General features: G+C 46.1%; 1 protein-coding gene across 1 annotated transcript; it reads right to left on the bottom strand.

Moving 5' to 3' along the window:
• Positions 1–1,102: 1,102 nt before the first annotated feature.
• Positions 1,103–18,648, bottom strand: Avil (advillin). The gene is made up of 19 exons (XM_042698920.1): positions 18,580–18,648; positions 17,243–17,317; positions 16,167–16,363; positions 15,405–15,513; positions 15,198–15,308; positions 14,664–14,866; positions 13,409–13,487; positions 13,187–13,285; positions 11,988–12,141; positions 11,793–11,893; positions 11,246–11,383; positions 10,984–11,142; positions 9,972–10,151; positions 8,865–9,010; positions 8,602–8,746; positions 6,852–7,040; positions 5,918–5,986; positions 2,923–3,045; positions 1,103–1,216 (listed from the first exon to the last, which is right to left on the bottom strand). The coding sequence occupies exons 1-19, from the start codon at positions 18,643–18,645 to the stop codon at positions 1,103–1,105; spliced, it is 2,457 nt and encodes an 818-aa protein (XP_042554854.1). The 5' UTR covers positions 18,646–18,648.
• Between the last annotated feature and the right edge of the window lie 429 nt (positions 18,649–19,077).

Here is a 19,077-nt window from a genome sequence, read left to right as displayed (position 1 = left end):
ATTGTTGATTCATGCTAGAGTTATCTGGAAAATGTGGGCTCATTTGTTGGTGTCTGTAGAATGCTTTGAAAGCTCTCTGAACTGATACATACACTTGTTCATTGAAATTAATAGCATGTGGCTCTGCTTCCCTTTGGGTAATAGCGTGTAGGTAGGTACTGAGTTTCCTGCACAGATATAATGCAGGACATTTTGTTTTTGAGGTGTTGGAGATGTAACCCAGGGTCTCAAACATTGTAAGGCAAACACTTTGAGCTGCATCTCTTACCCAATAAGGCAGATTTTGACAATGGTAGGAATTATAGTGGTACAGTTAGCTAGAGAGCTCATTCAACATACCTTTTACTGAAAGCAGTACTGAAAACGCTGCTCCCTACATATAGTGAGATGACCAGAACAAACAAGCCCCAATACTGAAAAGAATTCCGTTTATTCATCCAGGTTTCTTTATTTGAAAAGTTAAAAATCCTCTGGCACATAAGAGATCTTGGCATTTAGATTTTCATCCTGGATGTATGCATGCAAATAGCTTCATTGCTTTGTGGGTTAAATAGGTTTTAGAAATACTAATTTTATTTTATTTTGTCGGTCGTGGGGGCTGACTCTGGGCTGGGCTCTGTCCCTCAGTTCTTCAGCTCAAGGCTAGCACTCTACTACTTGAACTACAGCACCACTTCTGGCTTTTTTCTTCTTATGTGGTACTGAGGAATCAAACCCAGGGCCTCATGTATGCGAGGCAAGCACTCTACCACTGAGCCAACTTCCCAGCCCCTAATCTTAAATTTTAAAGCAAATGTAGGTCCTGGCATTGTTAAACATTTCAAGCTTAGTTTTTTTGCTTCTCCTTTTGACTTATATATTCATGCAGATTTTAGTACTTCCTGCTAAAATTTTAGCTAGAAACCAAAAAGTGGGTAGTTAACCTTTTAGGCTATATCAAACAAGGATTGCAAGGATGAGACAAAAATGAACATGCTGACTCTTAGATTATTATAATTAAATCGGTGGCTGAATATTTGGCAGAAGTTGGTAGATACGTTCTTTACTGATATTGGCAGTGAGCTCTCTTTGGTGGTCTTGAATAGGTATATGCCTTCTTGCCTTAGAAAAGCCCCTTTTCTTTCTTCAGTTGGAGCTGTTTCCAGCCAGGCAGAGCAGTAAACTGTCCTCTTGTGATGCCAAAGACAGACACAAAGTCCTTTTCAGAGAGGTAATTCTAAGAGTGAAAACAAAGCTTCTAGTTAGGAGGAACACAGGACACCTGTTAATATCAACAGAGGTGGGGGGAGTAGGCATAAGGGAGGCCTAGGCAGCCCCTGAAGGGTGAAGTCTAACAAACAAGTTAGTCATGGCAGATGTGTTCCTGCTGTGGTCTCATTTTCTGTGTGGAAGTAGCTAACTGGGTTCACTGTTCTCATGGTCCTGGTTTCTTGCCAGAATGATAGTAAATGGGCTATGTATGAATTCTAGACATTCAATTTAGTTGATGATACTTTTCTTTTATATTCTTGCTACCATGTTTGTCCAGGACTTAATTATTTTTTGGTGTTGGGAATTGAACCAAGGACTTGGTAAAAGCTTAGCTCCTGATCCATAGTTCCTTCTCCGCTTTCATTTCCTGAACTTTGCAAGTGCAAGATCAGATCAAGTGGATCTTCCTGAGAGCATTCAGGCTAACAATTATGGATATGATACATATTTTGTGCCTAAGTAGAAGTTATTAACATGTAGCCTCTGCTTTCAAGAACATTATAGTCTTGAGCTAACAGAGTGGTTCCAGTGGTAAGAGTGCTGCCTAGTAAGTACAAGGCCTTGAGTTCAAACCCCAGTACCACCAAAAAATTTAACATTATAGCTGGGGGCTAGTAGCTCATGTCTGTAATCCTTAGTTTTCTGCCTGAGCAGAAAAGTCCAATGAAACTCAACCACCAAAAAGCCACAAATAGAGGTATGGCTCAAGTGGTAAACACCCACCTTGAGGGAAAAAGCCAAGTGAGATTTGTAAGGCCCTGAGTTCAAGTGGTAGTACTGGCATACATACAAAAAGAACATTATACTCCAGATACTTAGGACTTGGTTAGATGAGATATAGTGGGAAATTCAGAGACCTTTTCCCAAATCAGCTCTTTCAAGGGGAAAATTAATTAGCTCAACGTAAATAGGTTAATTCATTCAAGCAAAACGCAAGGAGCACAGTTATAGGTGCTGGAAAGCTGAGAGCATAATGGACCAACTGGATGTCATTACAGGAGAAGAGAATTAGTGACCAAGTCTAGAGGGAAGCAGTGTTAGTTAGATAACAAGTGGTCAGGGAAGAGAGGTCTCCCTACAGAAGTGACACTTGAGCTAAATGGTGAAAAGGAGAATGTTCCAGGCAGGAGCTCCAGTAAGTACAAAGCCTCCAAGGCAGTGTTCAGCATGTTTAAGTAAAAGCAGCCACAGAGCTGATGGTTATTAAATAAAATGGGTAGTGTGGTATGATAGATGAAATCCCAGAGGGGGGCAGTGACCAGATTGTGTAGACCTCTGATTCTTTTGTAAGTGCAATAGGAAGCTGTTCGTTGTGTTTTAAACAGTGAAGTCCCATCCACTTTTAAAATATTCCTTTGGCTATCAGTAATAATGTTGATGTTATTAATGAGATAGGAATCAGTGGGGCTGGTTCCAAATGTGTGGACTAGCCTAGTAGTAGAGATGGAGAGGCATAGAGAGAGGCCACTTGATGGATCCATAGAAGGTGAGAAAAACACAATGGAGAGTGAGTCCTTAGTTTTTGGTTTTGAATTATTGGATAGCTCAAATATCCACTAAATGTCTCTAATGTACCAGAATTGTCCTAGGCCTTACACTGAGATGGGTGCTTTAGCTGATGGAGAGTTTTTCCTCTGCTCTGTCAGATATTGCTGCTTCAACTATACTCACCTCCTTTTTGGCAGGATCTACATCTTCAGGTAGCTCCTGATCCACATTTTTCAGTAGAACTTCTACAGGATAATATTTTGGCTCATTCTCAGAATTCAGAGTGTAGGTTGCATTCTTCATATCCTAGGTAAGAATGGAGATATGAGAAAACACATGTTTTACGTGATCAGTGTTCTATGTGAGTATAATATTTACATTTTGGTTGTGCCACTCTTTATGATCGTCTTTCAGATTTTCTCCAAATCTGGCTACATATCAAAATCATCTTGGAATTAAAAACATTCAGAATTTGGGGTCTTTTTTCGAGGGGGATCATATTCAGTAAGTCTGAGGTGAGTCCATAAGGACTCAGTTTGGAATACATGCTGTGCTCAAGTCTCTTTTGTTGTTATTATTGGGATTGAACCCAAGAGCTTCAGCATGCTAGGCAAGCGCTCTATCACTGAACTATAATTCCAGCCAGTCTTAAGTTTCTTTTCTTTTAAATATTGTGTTCATACAGTTCGTTTTTTTTTGTCAGTCCTGGGGGCTTGAACTCTTGGCCTAGGCTCTCTCTCTTTTCTGCTCAAGGCTAGTGCTCTACTTGGGCTACAGCTTCACTTCTGGCTTTTTGGTGGTTAATTGGAGATAGGAGTGTCACAGACTTTCCTGCCTAGGCTGGCTTCAAACTGATCTTCTTCACATCTCAGCCTTCTGAGTAGTTAGGATTACAGATGTGAGCTACTGGCACCCAAGCACCCAAGCAGGTGTTTTATTTTTAATTTCTGTGCTGGTAATAGGGCTTGAACTCAGGGCCTGGGCACTGTCTTTGACCTTTTTTACTCAATGCTAACGTTCTATCATTTGAGCCATAGCTTCACTCCTGGGTTTTAGTAGCTAATGGAGATAAGAGTCTCATGGACTATCCTGCCTGAGTTGGCCACCCTCAGATCTCACTTCCTGAGTACCTAGGATTACAGGCATGAGCCACCAGCACCTGGCTCATACAACTTCTTCTTCTTCTTTTTTTTTTTTTTTTGCGGGGGCGGGGGGGGGGGGGAGGTTCCGGTCATGGGGCCTGAACTCTGGGCCTGGGCGCTGTCCCTCAGCTCTTCAGTTCAAGGCTAGCGCTCTACCACTTGAGCCACAGCGCCACTTCCGGCTTTTTTTCTTTTTGCTTACGTGGTGCTGGGGAATTGAACGCAGGGCCTCATGCACGCAAGGCAAGCGCTCTACCACTGAGCCACCTTCCCAGCTGCATACAACTTCTTTTGGCACTTTTATTTAGGCCTTATATTTCTAGAATTTTATTTCTTAAATATAAAATTCTCTTGAGTATTGAAGTATTGAAATTTGAACTTGGGATCTTGTTCTAGCTATTGAAACACTCTACTACTTGAGCCATGCCCTAGCCCTTTTTGCTATTGTTATTTTAAAAATTAGGATCTTGCTTTTATGCCAAGGTTGGCTGGGATTGTGATCCTCCTAGTTATACTTCCTATGTAGCTAGGATGGCAGGTACACATCACCATCCTAGCTTTTATTGATTGAGATGGAGTCCCCATGAAAAGTTTGGGCTGGCCTTAAATCTTTTTTTTGTCAGTCGTGGGGCTTGAACTCTGGGCCTGGGCGCTGTCCCTCAGCTCTTCAGCTCAAGGCGAGCACTCTACCACTTGAGCCACAGGGCCACTTCCGGTTTTCTAGTGGTTTATTGGAGATAGGAGTCTCACAGTCTTTCCTGCCTGGGTTGGCTTTGAACCGTGATCTCAGATCTCAGCCTCTTGAGTAGCTAGGATTACATGCGTGAGCCACCAGCACCCGGCTTTTCAGCCAAAGGCTAGTGCTCAAGTGGCTACAGCGCCACTTCCCTGGCCTTAATCTTTACAACCCCCTGAATACAATTTTTAAACCACCATGACCAACCCAATTGTTTTTATTTTTGAAAGAATCTTGATACATAGATCAGGCTGGCTTCAAACTCTTGATCCTTGTATTCTCTCCCAAATGCTAGGATTACAGACTTATGCCACTGCTCCTGAATTATTAGATACAATTTAAAGAGACTACCTCACCATTAGCTTTGGAGTCTGACTTTGTGTAGCACAAAGGACAAGACTGGCAGATGGTTTGAACACCTGGTGCCCTATATTTCTCCTGATGTTGAAGAGCTTTTGGATTCCTGCCTGGAAGCTCTGCTTCTTTCAGTTGTAAAAGCAGGAGTAAATGGCCTAAGTTTCTGTGGACTTTGCTTTCAGAAACTGATAAAAATAGTATTTGGGATAGAAGCTAATTCTGAAAAAATACTGCCAACAAATTTTAATCTCTCCTGAATGGCAAGGAGAATTGATTAATAAAATTAGTTTTCTTTGTTTGTGCCAATACTAGGCCTTGAACTCTCATTCAGCCTTTTCACTCATTGGCTCCCTCTCTACCATTTGAGCTATACCTCTAGTTCCTGTGTTTTTGTTTTTTGAGGTAGGATCTCCTTAGGCCATCCAGGCTGACCTCAAACTCATATCTCTCTTCCTTTGCTTTTCCCAAGTGCTTGAGACCTGCTTTTTATTGCTTAAAAAAATCTTGGGGCTGGGCATCAGTGGCGCACACCTGTAATCCTAGAGATCTGAGGATCACAGTTCAAAGCCAGCCTGAGCAGGAAAGTCTAAGACTCATCTTGAATAAACCACAAGAAAACCAGAAGTGGTGCTGTGGCTCAAGTGGTAGAGTGCTAGCCTTGAGCTAAAGAGCTCAGAGACAGCGCCCAGGTCCAGAGTTCAAGCCCCACGACTGACATTAAAAAAAAATAATAACCTTGGGGCTGGGTCATAGCTTAAGGACAGAGCACTTACCTAGTGTGCTCTAGCCAAGGCACACAAAACAAAACAACACAACCTTTATATGAAAACAGACAACTGCACTGATGGTTAGTGGAGACATAGTAAGTCTTGCCCACATGACCACTGCAGCATTAGCTATGTTTTCTTGGCTCTGGTGCTTCTCTAGCAGCAACTTGACTCACCGCAGTGATTCGAATGATAGCAGCAGCATCTCCCAGCTCCTCTTTTAACTGCTCATATGACTTTCCAGCCTGAGAAGAGAGGGAAAACAGGATGAGGGATTGCAGACAGGTGAAGGGCATCTTGGGCCTGTTCTATATCTTCAGGAAAAACAAGTGAGATGGAGAATCAGAAAGCATTTCAGAGATAAGGGGGGGAAAGTCCAAAGTCGTCCTTGTGGGTTCATGTAGGGAAGAGAGGTTATTGTTTCTCTCGTGTGTTTGTGTGTGTGTGTGTGTGTGTGTGTGTGTGTGTGTGTGTGCGCGCGTGCGCGCACGTGCCAGTCTTGGACCTTAAACTCAGGGCCTGGGCATTTTTCTGGCTTTTTGGTGGTTAATTGGATATAGAGTCTTAAAGACTTTCCTGCCTGGGCTAGCTTCAAACTGCATTCCTCAGATCTCAGCCTCCTGTATAACAAGGATTATAGGTGTGAGCCACCAGCTGAAGAGAGGTTCTTAAACATGATTTTGATGCTGCCCCTATAGTCCTCGGTACAAGACTGAAGAAAGAACAGTTGAGTAGAAGTCAGGAAATCTGGATTCTTACTGTCATCTGATTGTGACTAGGACAAACAACTTGTCCTCGTGGCCTTGTCTTCTGTGATGTGGGAAATCAAGGTCTTGGATTGTCTATTCAGGATAGTTGTAAATATCTAAAAGATGACATGTGTGGATATACTTCATGAACTATTACTTCACACTGCCTACTGCTAAAAACAGTTGTGAATGATCTAACTGGACTGATTGGTATGGGGGTGAGGAGGGAAAAAAAAGGCAGGGAGTGGAAGAGGTCCTAGTTTTAATAAGCCCCTGAATTAGTGTGCCATTCCCCATCCCCCAGCCCTGAGTTCTGACCTGTTGTGAGAAAGAACATATTCCCCAATATCTCTGTTCTTACACTCCAAATTTGAGGGTCCCAGGCCAGGAACCAGCCTGTGAAGATGGGAGGCTCAAATCCCTGTTTGATGATGAGGATTGGGGTGTTGGTATCTCGGCCACTGGGGTGAGTATGCAGGTATTCCTGGGCAGTCGCAAGGGCTCTCTCCTTTTCTGTGGCATTGGCCTCAGCTCCAATCCACAAGAACACCTGGGGTAGTTCAGATTAATACTTGCTCATGTCTCATGCTGGTACCTTAGACCAAGTCCACTGCTCCTCCTCTCTCAGCAATTTACAGCCCTGGAAAATGTTCTCAGCTTAATTTGTTCAGCAGAGAACAGTTTTCCCAGAACTAGCTTTGTGATTTTAATTGTCATGTACATCTCTCAAATCTATATACCCAAATCTGAGTTTTCCCTGAATTTCAGCTTCCTGAATTTGAATTCTTACCAACCTTCACACCCACCCCCCAAAAAAAACTAACCCAAACAAAAAAATCTTTCTCGATATACCTCAAATAAAACCCTTCCCAAATGTAGTTTTCTACATAAGTGTCTAAATTTCTACTCTTGGAGAGTGATATCCACCAATCACCTAAGGCAAGAAACCCAGGAGCCATATCCTTAACCCCCTCCCTCCAGTGAATCACCAGGACTGGCCAACTTGATCTCCCTGACATTTCTCAAGTCTGTCACAATCCTTCTGCCTCTCTTCTACTGATCTTTTGTGGACCCAAGCAGCTCTTCCTTGACCCCAACCCTCTTCTCCATTTGCAGGAGTGATCTATCTAAAGTACTATCTGAACATGTTGTTCATCTGCTTAAAAGTCAGGATAAACTTCCTGGCATGGTAGGTCAGGTCTATACCTACTTCTTGAGCTTCATCTCTATGGTGCTTCTTAACTATTGAGCTTTATCTCCATGGTGCTTTTCTGTATGCTATTTCCTTTGCTCAGGTCTCTAGCCTTCATTCTTCTCCCCGATGTTTTAGTATACAGAGATTGAATTCAGGAGATTGTACTTTCTAGGCAAATATGTTACCACTTGAGCCATACCGCCAGCCCTTTCTCCATCCTTTGCCAGTTAGTGCCTACTCATCCTTTGATATTCAACCTGGGAGTCTTCCTCTAGGAAGTGTTCTTAGAGCTCTACGCAATGTTGAGTTCCCTTATTTGTGCTCCCATGCACCTTGTATGTACCTCCTTATGATACAATGATGTTTCTCTGTCCTTCCAGTCACCTAGGTGACTCCCATTGACACAGTAGTTAGCATGGATGATATGCCCTGAGGATGCTTGGCGAGCTGAACTGAAGACAGTGAGTTGCCTTAAAGATTTCCCATTCTTTATGTCATTTATCACAGGTGATAAAGATATGTCATATTCCTTGGACCCTGAAAGGCTCAAAAGCTCTGTATTTAGAATCTTGTTATTGCCCTAAAAGAAGGGCAGGATAATAGAGTGGTCTGATTTTTCCAAAGCAAGGTGGGAAATTTAAACATAACCATGGTAAAAAGCAGGCACTTCCTTTGGTTACCACTGATAAATGTTTGACCTGGGGCTAACCTGGGCTCAGTCTAGGTGGGAATATTACACACACACACACACACACACACACACACACACACACACACCTAGCCTAAGCTTTGGGAGTCTAGGTGGGAATATTACACACACACACACACACACACACACACACACACACACACACACACCTAGCCTAAGCTTTGGGGACCTTTGCCATTTGCCATATATTCTGTATCTGTGTCTTACCTGGTCCCAGGTATCCAGGAGCATCACATCACCTGGGTTCAGATCATCCTGGGTGAAGTCTGTGATCTCAGTGACCATAAACCGACCTGTCTTATTGGAACATTCAAAGAGGCGGGGCTGGATATCTAGGGTTTCCTGCTGTAGTCTATAATACAGTCCAAACAGAAACAGGTGTGTAGAAATCATGGTGTAAAAACAAAAGGAACTTAGGATTCACAAGACACGAGGCAGGAGGAGTCTCAATGAGAAGGGTGTCACCATACCTTTTGTCATTGGCATAAGGGGTTTTCCCTCCCAGTAGGTCCCAAAACTCTGCAGACTCCTGGCCCTCAGCCACAGTGTCTTCAGTGCTATTACAGAGAAGCCCAGCCAGCTCCTTAGCCATTGCCCTCTCGTCCCCACTGGACCCCTGCGTGGGGCAAAGAGCACAAACGTTAGCTGAACAGGGGTATGGGCATGCTGATGGGAAAGAGAAGTTTCTGGGATGCAGTGTGATCAGAGTTGGCTGCTGCACCAGACCCTCAGGAGGAGAAGATGGATGTGTCCTAGGTGCTGTGAGGGGAGGCAGGAAGCTGGGGCACTCACAAAGAACAGGACTAGACTCTGACTTAGCTCCTGCTTTGGATTATTACCATTTTTTTAAGGAAAAAAAAAGAATAAAGCTTGACCCTGTTGTTTCATGCCTATAATCTAGCTACTCAGGAGGCTGATATCTGAGGGTTGTGTTTCAAAGCCAGCCTGGGCAAGAAAGTCTTTGAGGCCCTTATCTAAGTCACATTCCCAGCTCATACCTCAGCCTTTTTGTTTGTTTGTTTTCTTTTGATGGTACTGGGATTGCACTCAGGCCCTTGCACTTCTTGCACTTGCTAAGCAAGTGTTTTACTACTGGAGCCATGACCCTAATCCCTAATCTCAGTCTCTTAAGGAGCTGGGATTACAAATGTGCCATGCTCAAATTCAGTTCTCTTTTGTGAAACAATTTTAGTGTTTTTAAGGCACTCATGCCATATTGACAACATCCTGTTTTAAAAATATTTTTGGTCTGTGTGAGCACCTGTCCTGTTACCAGTCACTAGCCTCATGTGGGAAGGTTGGCTTTTCTAACCTTCATGCATATGGAAGTTTATGGCATATCTTCTGGGTGAGCAGGGCAGGGCAGTTCTGATAGAGGCCCGATTATAGGGAATGTTGGTACTTTCTTTGAAGATATGTTTAAGGGGGAATAAAACCTTTCGGAGGACTACAGCACTAGACTACAGCACTAGGACTACACATTCTAGTTCCTTTGATCTTGCTGACCAGGAGTGAGAAGATAGGATAGTGCAAGGGCTGAAGAGCGCTTATCTGACCATTGGGCCTAGCCATCCTACCTTGCCATACCACAGGTAGTGCTCTGCCTGGGTTCTCAGCAGGAAGACATCATTAGAGTTTAGGGAGGAAGCAAAGGCTGGCACTTCCACTGCTTTGGTGTTAAATTTGTCATTTCCTTGAATCTGGAAGAGCCTCACGGGAGGGTCAGGCTCAGGGTTTTCTTTCCTGGAAGTCCCACCCTGGGGGAGAGAGGGAAGAAATGCAGAGTCTAGATCTATAGAGGATTCCACCAGCACAGGGCTGGCTGTGCCCTTCAGGAGCTTCTAGGCTAACTGGCAAAGATCAGAGGGAACAGGGATTATGCTACCAATAATATTTACTTTCTTTGTTTTGAGACAGGGTTGTACATGGTTCATGCTGCCCCAGAACTCACTATGTAGCCCAGGCTGGTGTCACTTTGATCCTTTTGCCCTGGCTGCCTGAGTGATGCGAGTATAGATGTGTTGCACCAAGACTTGCCTAATATTCTCATTCTGACAATATTTTCATATGCCAGGATCTGTGGCTAGTGCCTTCTCATGAGACCTTATAATAGCTATGAAATAGGTACTGGTATTCCACAGAGCAGATGAAGGAACTGAGATTTAGAAACCTGGCTAATAAATGACAAGATGAGGGCTTGACCCCAGACTTGTATGATATCTAACATGTGACCTTATACAGTACCTGGCAGAAAATGCTTCAGCCAGGGCTTCATGGAAGAAGTAGGCCTTGAACTTGAAGGTACACAAATAGATGGTAAGGTGTAGCATGTATGAAGTCTAATGAGGAGACCCACCTGACTGGAGGGGAGGACACAAGCTGAATTGCTGAGGGCAATGCTCCTACACTGGTAATATGGGTCAGAATGTTGTTAAGTTTGGACTTGAAGCCCTAGGCATTTGGGATCTCCCCGAGTGTCTTGGACTAATCCCCTGTCTCTATGTCTAACTCGATACTGCTCCTCATCCCACCTTTCTCTATATCCCCTCTAATAACTGGCTGGCTCTGAGCCTTCCTCATGATCCTCACCTCATAGATAACCAGCTTTCCTTTGAAGATGGCCATGAAGTGGCGTGGCTCCTTCCCCATACTGACCCGAACCTGAACGGGGGCCCCATCAAACTGCTGATCCATGTCCACTGCTAGGTAGGCTGAAGCTGCCAGCTCATCCTGTGAGGCATGGCGGCCCTGCAGAGGCAAGAGGGGAGTGGTAGCTCCCTGCTTATCCACCCTATCCCAGCGGCTAGGGAAAGTATCTAGATCCAAAGCTGAAGGCCTGCCCCAGGCCTACCTGCCAGATGTACAGGATGTAGTGTGGCTTTCTGTTCACCTCATACGTGTAGAGAACCAGGTAGCAGTCTCCCCCATAGAAGAAGCCATGCCACTGCTGCTCCACAGGGACCAGCTCCAGGTTCTCAATTCTCCAGACCTAGGCACAGAAGATGGACCCCACAGAGGTGGGTGTTGTGTTAGGGAGAACTACCTAAAGGGAAGTGGGGCATGCTGAACAGGGACCCCATCTGGGTGAGATCTTCCCAGCCAGTGGTGAGGGCTCATCACATTTGCATGATTTGAGCATTGAGAAGACCAGGGTTGCCCCGCTCTAGTACCTCCCATCACAGCTGGGTCTTTGCAGGCTGAGTGATGATTGGAATTGATCTACAAGTGATAACACATTTAGGGATGTGTCTCTCACTTCCCTGAAGCATTGTGGGTAAACTGCAACTTGCAAATGCAGAGGTGTGGGGGGAGAGCGAATAGCGAAGCAGACAGAATAGCCTACTTTCCTTGGCAGCAGGAACAGCCCTGGCAGTCAGGTCTGCCCTTACCATCCTCACCTCAACTTTCCCATTGCCATCATCCACCATTCTCTCCTGGGCAGCTACCTCTGGCTTGTTGTGTAGCAGAGTCACATCAAACTTGTCCTGGAAAACTTTAGCTGCAGATAAGGGATTGGGAAAGACCCAGTGAGCGAGAAGCACCCATGACTCTAGAGTCCTAGCAGGAGAAAATACCCTGGGAGATAATCTCACCTATTTTACCAATGCTGAACGTTTTCCCCAGGCCTGTGGTCTGGTCCTTCACTGACCACTTCTGGAACAGCTGCTTGAACATAGCTGACTCAGCACCGTCATTGACCATTTCCACGTTGGTGCTGCTGGGGTAACCCTTTATCTTGATGAAGCCCTGAAGAACCCCCACCCCCATACAAAGGCAGAGTCAGTTGGAGGATGCACTGAGTGCTTTGCTTGTGATTCACCCCTTTGAAGCCAGTCAGTAGCATCCCTCCCCTCTAGGAGTCAGTCAAGCTCAAACTCACTTCTGTCTAAGGACCAGTTTTTTTTCTTTTGTATTTATTTATTTTTTAAAATTGTTATTGTAGGGGCTGGGAAGGTGGCTCAGTGGTAGAGCACTTGCCTTGCATGCATGAGGCCCTGGGTTCAATTCTTCAGCTCCACATAAACAAAAAGAAAAAAGCCAGAAGTGGCGCTGTGGCTCAAGTGGTAGAGTGCTAGCCTTGAGCCGAAGAGCTGAGGGACAGCGCCCAGGACCAGAGTTCAGGCCCCACGACTGGACAAAAAAAAAATTGTTATTGTAAAAGTGATGTACAGAGGGCTTACTGTTTCCTAAATCAGGTACATTTCTTTTTGCACAATGTTACCCCTTCCTTTGCTCTCTTCCAGTTAGGACCAGTTTCATGTGTGGGATATTTTTGCATCTCTTTATTTAGCCTGCCAAAATTATTGTTGTTATTGTTTTTGCAAGACCTTTGATGTTATGTCCTTTCTGTACTTACATCATCCTACTGACTGTATCACAGTCATTTATTCATTTATTGCTTTTTAGGGCATTGCGTTAGGTCATTTGCTGGATGTACACAAATATCATAAGTTCCTTGAAGACAGAGCCATTAGCCTTGACAGATGAGATCTCCTTCAATAATATGGAGCAGGTGGTGTGTATCAAGTACTGTTGAGTACTTTACAACCTTGGAATATAGTATTACCCTGTGGTAGGCATGAGGAACCACGGCTCTGTAGTCTTCCCCCGAACACTCCCCCAGCTGATAAAAAGTAAAACCTGCCTTTGAACCTCAGTCTGTCTGTCTGACTTTGAAGTCTGTGTGTGTAACGGCAGCGTTCTGTGCTCAAGTGCCTGGAGTGGCTCCACACACATGTAAAGTGACATTAGCTGACTTTTTGAGACAGTACCACATATTTGCAGCTCCTACCAAGGCTTTGGACATGGCCGCTTGTTTCTCAACCTTTGTAGCTCCTTTTCCTTTCCACACATAGATCTTGGCTCCGCTGTGGTCCAGGATGTAGCAGTCCTGAAGCAGTCAGAGATAACTATGGTTACTGTTGCTCAAGACAGAAGAAAGGACTCTGCCTAGGGTCAGCATCTGAGGCCATGTCTGGCTACCTCATGCAAAACCCCCTGAAGCTCTACTCACGTCATGGTTTAGTAAGTCTTGAACTAGCGGCCTGGTTGCCACCTCCACGACTGCCAGCTGACCAGCTGTGTCTGAGACACTGAAGAAGGGGATAGGTTAGTTTTCTTTCCTACAAAGCATCCTGTGGCTGAATTCTTGGTAGAATATGACTTAGGACAGACATGGCTTTAGTGCAGACAGGAATGTATAGGTTCTAGTCCCTAGAGAAGACGTCTATGCAGCTGTCTCCTAAATTTTACACTTTCCACAACCCTGGGAGATGTCTAGACCACAGTACAGGAAAGGTCTCTCCAGGAGGTCAGAGGAGTTGCTAAAAAGTACAGAAGATTGGCTGGTAATGTGGCTTAGTGGTAGAGTGCTTGCCTAGTATGCATGAAGCCCTGGGTTTGATTCCTAAATACCACATAAACAGAAATGGTGCTGTGGCTCAAGTGGTAGAGTACTAGCCTTGAGCACAGAGAAGCTCAGGGACAGTGTCCAGGCCCTGAGTTCAAGTCCCAGGACTTCCAACAAATAAGTAATACCAAAGATAGCTCCTTGGGAGGGGCATCTCTAATCTCCTTTAGGAGCTGTCATTAAAAAGTCCCAAGAAGGCTGGGAAGATGGCTCAGTGGTAGAGTGCTTGCCTTGCATGCATGAGGCCCTGGATTTGATTCCTCAACACCATATAAGCAGAAAAGGCCAGAAGTCGCGCTGTGGCTCAAGTGGTAGAGTGCTAGCCTTGAGCTGAAGAGCTGAGGGACAGCGCCCAGACCCAGAGTTCAGGCCTACAACTGACAAAAAAAAAAAAAGTCCCAAGAGTACTGGTGGCTCACACCTGTAATCCTAGCTACTCAGGAGGCTGAGGTGTCAGGATCATAGTTCAAAGCCAGCCCAGAAAGAAAAGTGCCTGTGAGACTCTTATCTCCGATTCACCATTCATAAATTGGAAGAGGAGCTGTGGCTCAAAGTGGTAGAGCACTAGTATTGAGCAAAAGAGCTCCAGGACAGAGCACAGGCCTTGAGTTCAAGCCCCATGACCAAAAATAAAAAGGACCAAGAATTCAAATCTCAGGACTGCCAAGGAAAAAGAAGAAGAGGAGAAAGAGGAAGTGGTGGTGGTGGTGGAGAAGGAGGAGGAGAGAAGAAAGGGAAAGGAAGGGATGTAAAGGGAAAGGAAAGGAAGAAAAGGAAGGGAAGGGAAAGGGAGGAAAGAAAGAAAAAAGCCAGATGCCAGCACCCAAAACAAGCAGCCAAGCTAAGTTTAGCTACTCACTGATACAACATAATATTTGATTTCTGCTGCTGATCTATGATCTCATCGGGGATTGCAGGCTTGATAATGGAGCGACGGCCAAGAGTGTCCTGAAGGACTATCATCAGCTCCCGGCTGGCTGCCTCCTTGTCTCCCTCAATCACTCCTATTTCAGCACGGCCCCCTCGCTCTCTGTCCCGGATATCCTTTGCCAGAAGCATAGCCTGTCAAAGAAGCCCAAGGAAGCACTCAGCTCATCAGGGACCCCTGCCTGATGACTTGGCTGTGGGGTGGCAGGGAAGGGGGACTGGGAGGGGCAAAGAGGGGTAGAGGGAAGGGTCAGCTTGGATCCCACACATAGAATTATTCTGATGCTGAGGAGTACTAGGATGAGTCATGGACTTGGCCTGTCTGCAAGACAGTCTACTCTAAAGGGCCACCTTGAATCTTGAGGAGCAGCCAGCATGGAAGGAAAAGAGAGTAGGCATCTGAGGGAGCCCAGGCCATGACCAGGCCAGTGGGAGAGGAGAGAGCTCTGATTAGAGACAGCCCTACCTTCAGACGCTCTCCACTGTTGCTCTCTGGGCCATTCCATTGGATGATGACCTTCCCGAGGTCCAGCAAGAAGACATCACCTCGGTTAAAACTGTCCCAGCTCACTGGTACCTGCAAGGTGAGAGGTAAACATTGTTCAGAGGCAGATTCTAATAGGATGCCATAGGGAGAAGTCCCTGGGTTCAAGAGGCAATGGGCAGGACTTACCTCAGTAGCTCTAATGTTTCTCTTCCCCTTCACGTGTAACAGCCGCTTCACATCATAGGTATTGGTTTCCACATGCTTCATCCCTGAGGCCACACCTCCCTTTTTATAGCTGAGGGAACAACCACACAGTTACTTATTGAGGATCTGCTGTGTGCTATGTTCTGGGGAAAACATTAGGTGTTACACAAATGGAAACCTCTGTGCCCAGACATTCTGATAGTTTCATGTCTCTTCTTCATTTTGGCAAGAGGTGTCTGTTGCTTGTATGCATTATTTCTGTAAGATAGAATTTGGCATTCTGTTATGTATGCCAGTGTTTCTTACTTTGTTCGTGTTTGGGAGATGTGTCTATGTGCTAGGTATGTGTCTTGTCTGTAGCTTCTGGTACATGTCTAGTCTCTCAATGATGGCCATCTACAATGTCCACAGTTTTCTACCACCACTGGTAATATTACTGTGAACATTCTAGTTCATGAGTCCTCATGGATCTGGGTATGTGATGTATGTGATGTATCCAGAAGTAGGATTCACCATAGGGGCACTGACTACTACTCAGGACACACTGCCAGTCCACCCTTGTGCCAGCAGTGCGTGAGGCTCGTTTCCCCTACATCCTTGCCAGCACCATGCAGCTTTCTAATATATGCTGTTTTAATAGGTGCAAAGGATTGCTTTACTTTGCTTTGCTTTGAATCCCTTGAGTTTGTTTTTCCATAGGCACATTGGCCCTTTGGGTTCCTTGCTCTGTGTATCACTACTTACATGATGCCCTGCTTGAAGTAGCCACGGAAGGTGTCGGACTCATGGTACTGCACCTCACGATGCTGCACGGGGCCGCCCCCCAGGTAGTCATCTAGCTGTGTAGTATAGATGGCTGCACAGCTCTGCTCATCTTGGGAGGAATCCTTCCCGATCCAGAAGTGAATGTTCTGGGAGAGGAGACTGCCCACTTTCCGGGTCTGAGATACAGCCAGAGAGATCATGTCAGGGGCCAGCTCTCTTCCTCTGTGCTCCCAGCCCCATTGGGATGGAGGATGGCAGCATACAGAGCTTGTATCCTGCCCCTGGCAGGTTCAGAGTTCTGTTAGTGTAGTGGGTACTAGAGTTTCAGTAGCTCCAGCTTTTTTTTTTTTTTTGCTGGTCATGGGGCCTGAACTCTGGGCCTGGGCGCTATTCCTCAGCTCTTCAGCTCAAGGCTAGCGCTCTACCACTGGAGCCACAGCGCCACTTCTGGCTTTTTCTGTTTATGTGGTGCTGAGGAATCGAACCCAGGGCCTCATGCTTGCAAGGCATGCACTCTACCGCTGAGCCACCTTCCCAGCCCCAGTAGCTCCAGCTTTTAGCAGCCCAAATTTCTTCCCACGTATGGGCAAGTAGACAGATGTGTTCAAAATAAACGGAGACCAGTAGGGAATCTTTGCCCAGTTGATTGCAGACTTACCTGCCTTCAGGTCTCCCTGCTTCCCTCAACCCGTGCGTCTGCATGGCTGTCAGCCCTATTCATATGGGATATTGTATTTGTCTGGCTTGTATTTGTCTGGCTCTCTGCCATACCACTTTAGTGTGGGGCTTGGGCTCCAGGAGGAAGAATTGCTGCTTGTGGGCAATTTGTTAAGGTCCAGACAGAAGCTCTATGCCTGGCCTCGGATGCAAAATTAAAAACCCCAGGCCTACTGGTGGCCTCTCAGTCAAACTTGAGGTCTTCTCTGTATAACATTGAGGTGGAATTGACAGACAACAGGAGCCCTTTTTCGTTTCTCTGTCAGTAGATTTCTCAGCAGAACCCGGGACCTGGCTCTCAGGGGAGAACTGAAAGGAGTGGGGAAGACGGCGCTCACCGAGAGGACGATGTAGCAGTCCCCCTCATAAAAGTTGCCGTGGGCACTCAGCGGCACCAGTGCCAGCTCCATTTTCTGGAAAGACAAGGGAGACATCCAGGCAGTAGTTCTCACTCCTCTCTTCCTGTCAAGCTTCCCTCTCCTGTCATTTGGCACAAGTGCTAGAGGACAAGTAGAGAGATGTCCCAGGGACCCCACAGGGAGAGAGGAGCTGGCACTCGATTCATGTGGCTGCTGCTCTGGTTTCTGTTTGCTCTGTCTTCATCACCCTAAGCTTGGATCTGGGTCCTGTCCTGGTTTCCTTCACCCTATACATCTCCTTTTGTCCTGTTGGTTCTCATTTCTCCAAGCCCCTGGGCCCTTTGCAGGGGGAAGAATTGAATGTGTCTGAGCAGTGCCAGTACCAATGCCTCTGACACTCTGCCCTTTACTCTGACCACCCAGAGCTGGCCAGGCCTGCCCTTTTGGGTTTAAGGCTGGGAGTCTGCACAGGTAAGGAGGCTGATGGAGGCTGATATTGCTTAGTGACCCATATTTGAAGTCTCAAGTTGGGATCCTGCATGTAAATTGTCATCACTACAGCCATACTTCGTGTTCTATGTCAAATGTGTGTTCTATGTAAAAAAGGTTAAATATACCACAAATTTTCTAATTCTGTTTTAGTTCCTTCTCTTTTTCAAGCAAACTGGGAGTCTTAAAACGTTGGAAGTGACTGAGGCTGCCCCTCACCAGCTCTGAAAGGCCTCTGGGCAGCACTCCTCCCCCTTCCCCCCAGGAACTAGAGTGCTCGGTAAATGACATGTCCACTTTCTTTTTTTTTTGCCAGTCATGGGGCCTGAACTCTGGGTCTGGGCTCTGTCCCTCAACTCTTCGGCTCAAGGCTAGCGCTCTACCACTGGAGCCATAGCACCACTTCCGGCTTTTTCTGTTTATGTGGTACTGAGGAATCGAACCCAGGGCCTCATGCTTGCAAGGCATGCACTCTACCGCTGAGCTACCTTCCCAGCCCCGACATGTCCACTTTTTGACCCTCCCAGCCAGAAGTCCCCTAGGGTGAGTCTTGCACTCCCCGCCATCTCCCCAAGGCATTTACTGTAAGGATAGACTCACTGAGCAGATGGCCGGATAAAGAACAGCTCACTTTTTGCTCAGAGACCTGCTTTCAGAGACTAAAAAAAATTCCTCTTCCTGCCACATACCTGCTTTGAGCACTGGGGAGGGAGATAAGGATTGGAAAACATACAGTCTGATGCTGCCTTCCTCAGGCCACAGGCTCATGAGGGCAGGAGGGCAGAGGTCCTGGCCGTCAGGAGGAGGGAATGCCACTCATAGCTCACCTCAATTCTCCAGGTGATGATCCCAGGGTCGTTGCCCACAGCCCTGAAGGCGCTACTCAGAGACATGATGCTGATCTTCCCGACTGCAATGTCACAGAGCAGAGGTGAGGCCTCTCACAGTGGGAAACCCAGCTTTTCTTCAAGTCACTTTCCAATCTGATCAGCCATGCTGAGACATTGTGGCATATCCCCTGTGTCATCTCATCGTGATGGGGTAGCAGGGGGTGGGGGTGGGGGGGACTCCTTCAAGTTCATATGGTCAGCCTGGCTGACCCGTCACAACCTCCAATCCTGCTTTCTATTTGCCAGTTCCTTTAAGAATTCTGGTAATATAGCCGAGCGCCAGTGGCTAATGCCTGTAATCCTAGCTACTCAGGAGGCTGAGATCTGAGGATTGAGGTTCAAAGCCAGCCTGGGCAGGAACATCTGTGAGACTCTTATCTCCAATTACCAGAAAACCAAAAGTGGCGCTGTGGCTCAAGTAGTAGAGTACAAGCC

This window comes from Dipodomys spectabilis, unplaced genomic scaffold (genome assembly GCF_019054845.1).
Source record: "Dipodomys spectabilis isolate Male_0828 unplaced genomic scaffold, ASM1905484v1 ptg000234l, whole genome shotgun sequence".
NCBI lineage: Eukaryota > Metazoa > Chordata > Mammalia > Rodentia > Heteromyidae > Dipodomys > Dipodomys spectabilis.
This window is presented reverse-complemented; position numbering and strand designations above follow the sequence as displayed.

What these genes read in the sequence shown, in the direction of transcription:
- Avil (XM_042698920.1), bottom strand. Translation starts at nt 18,645, where the DNA reads ATGTCTCTGAGTAGCGCCTTCAGGGCTGTGGGCAACGACCCTGGGATC. An exon ending in TACTTCAAGCAGGGCATCAT is followed by an intron (nt 15,514 to 16,166) that starts GTAAGTAGTGAT and finishes TTGTTCCCTCAG; the next exon opens with CTATAAAAAGGGAGGTGTGG. An exon ending in GTTCAGCATTGGTAAAATAG is followed by an intron (nt 11,894 to 11,987) that starts GTGAGATTATCT and finishes CCTTATCTGCAG; the next exon opens with CTAAAGTTTTCCAGGACAAG.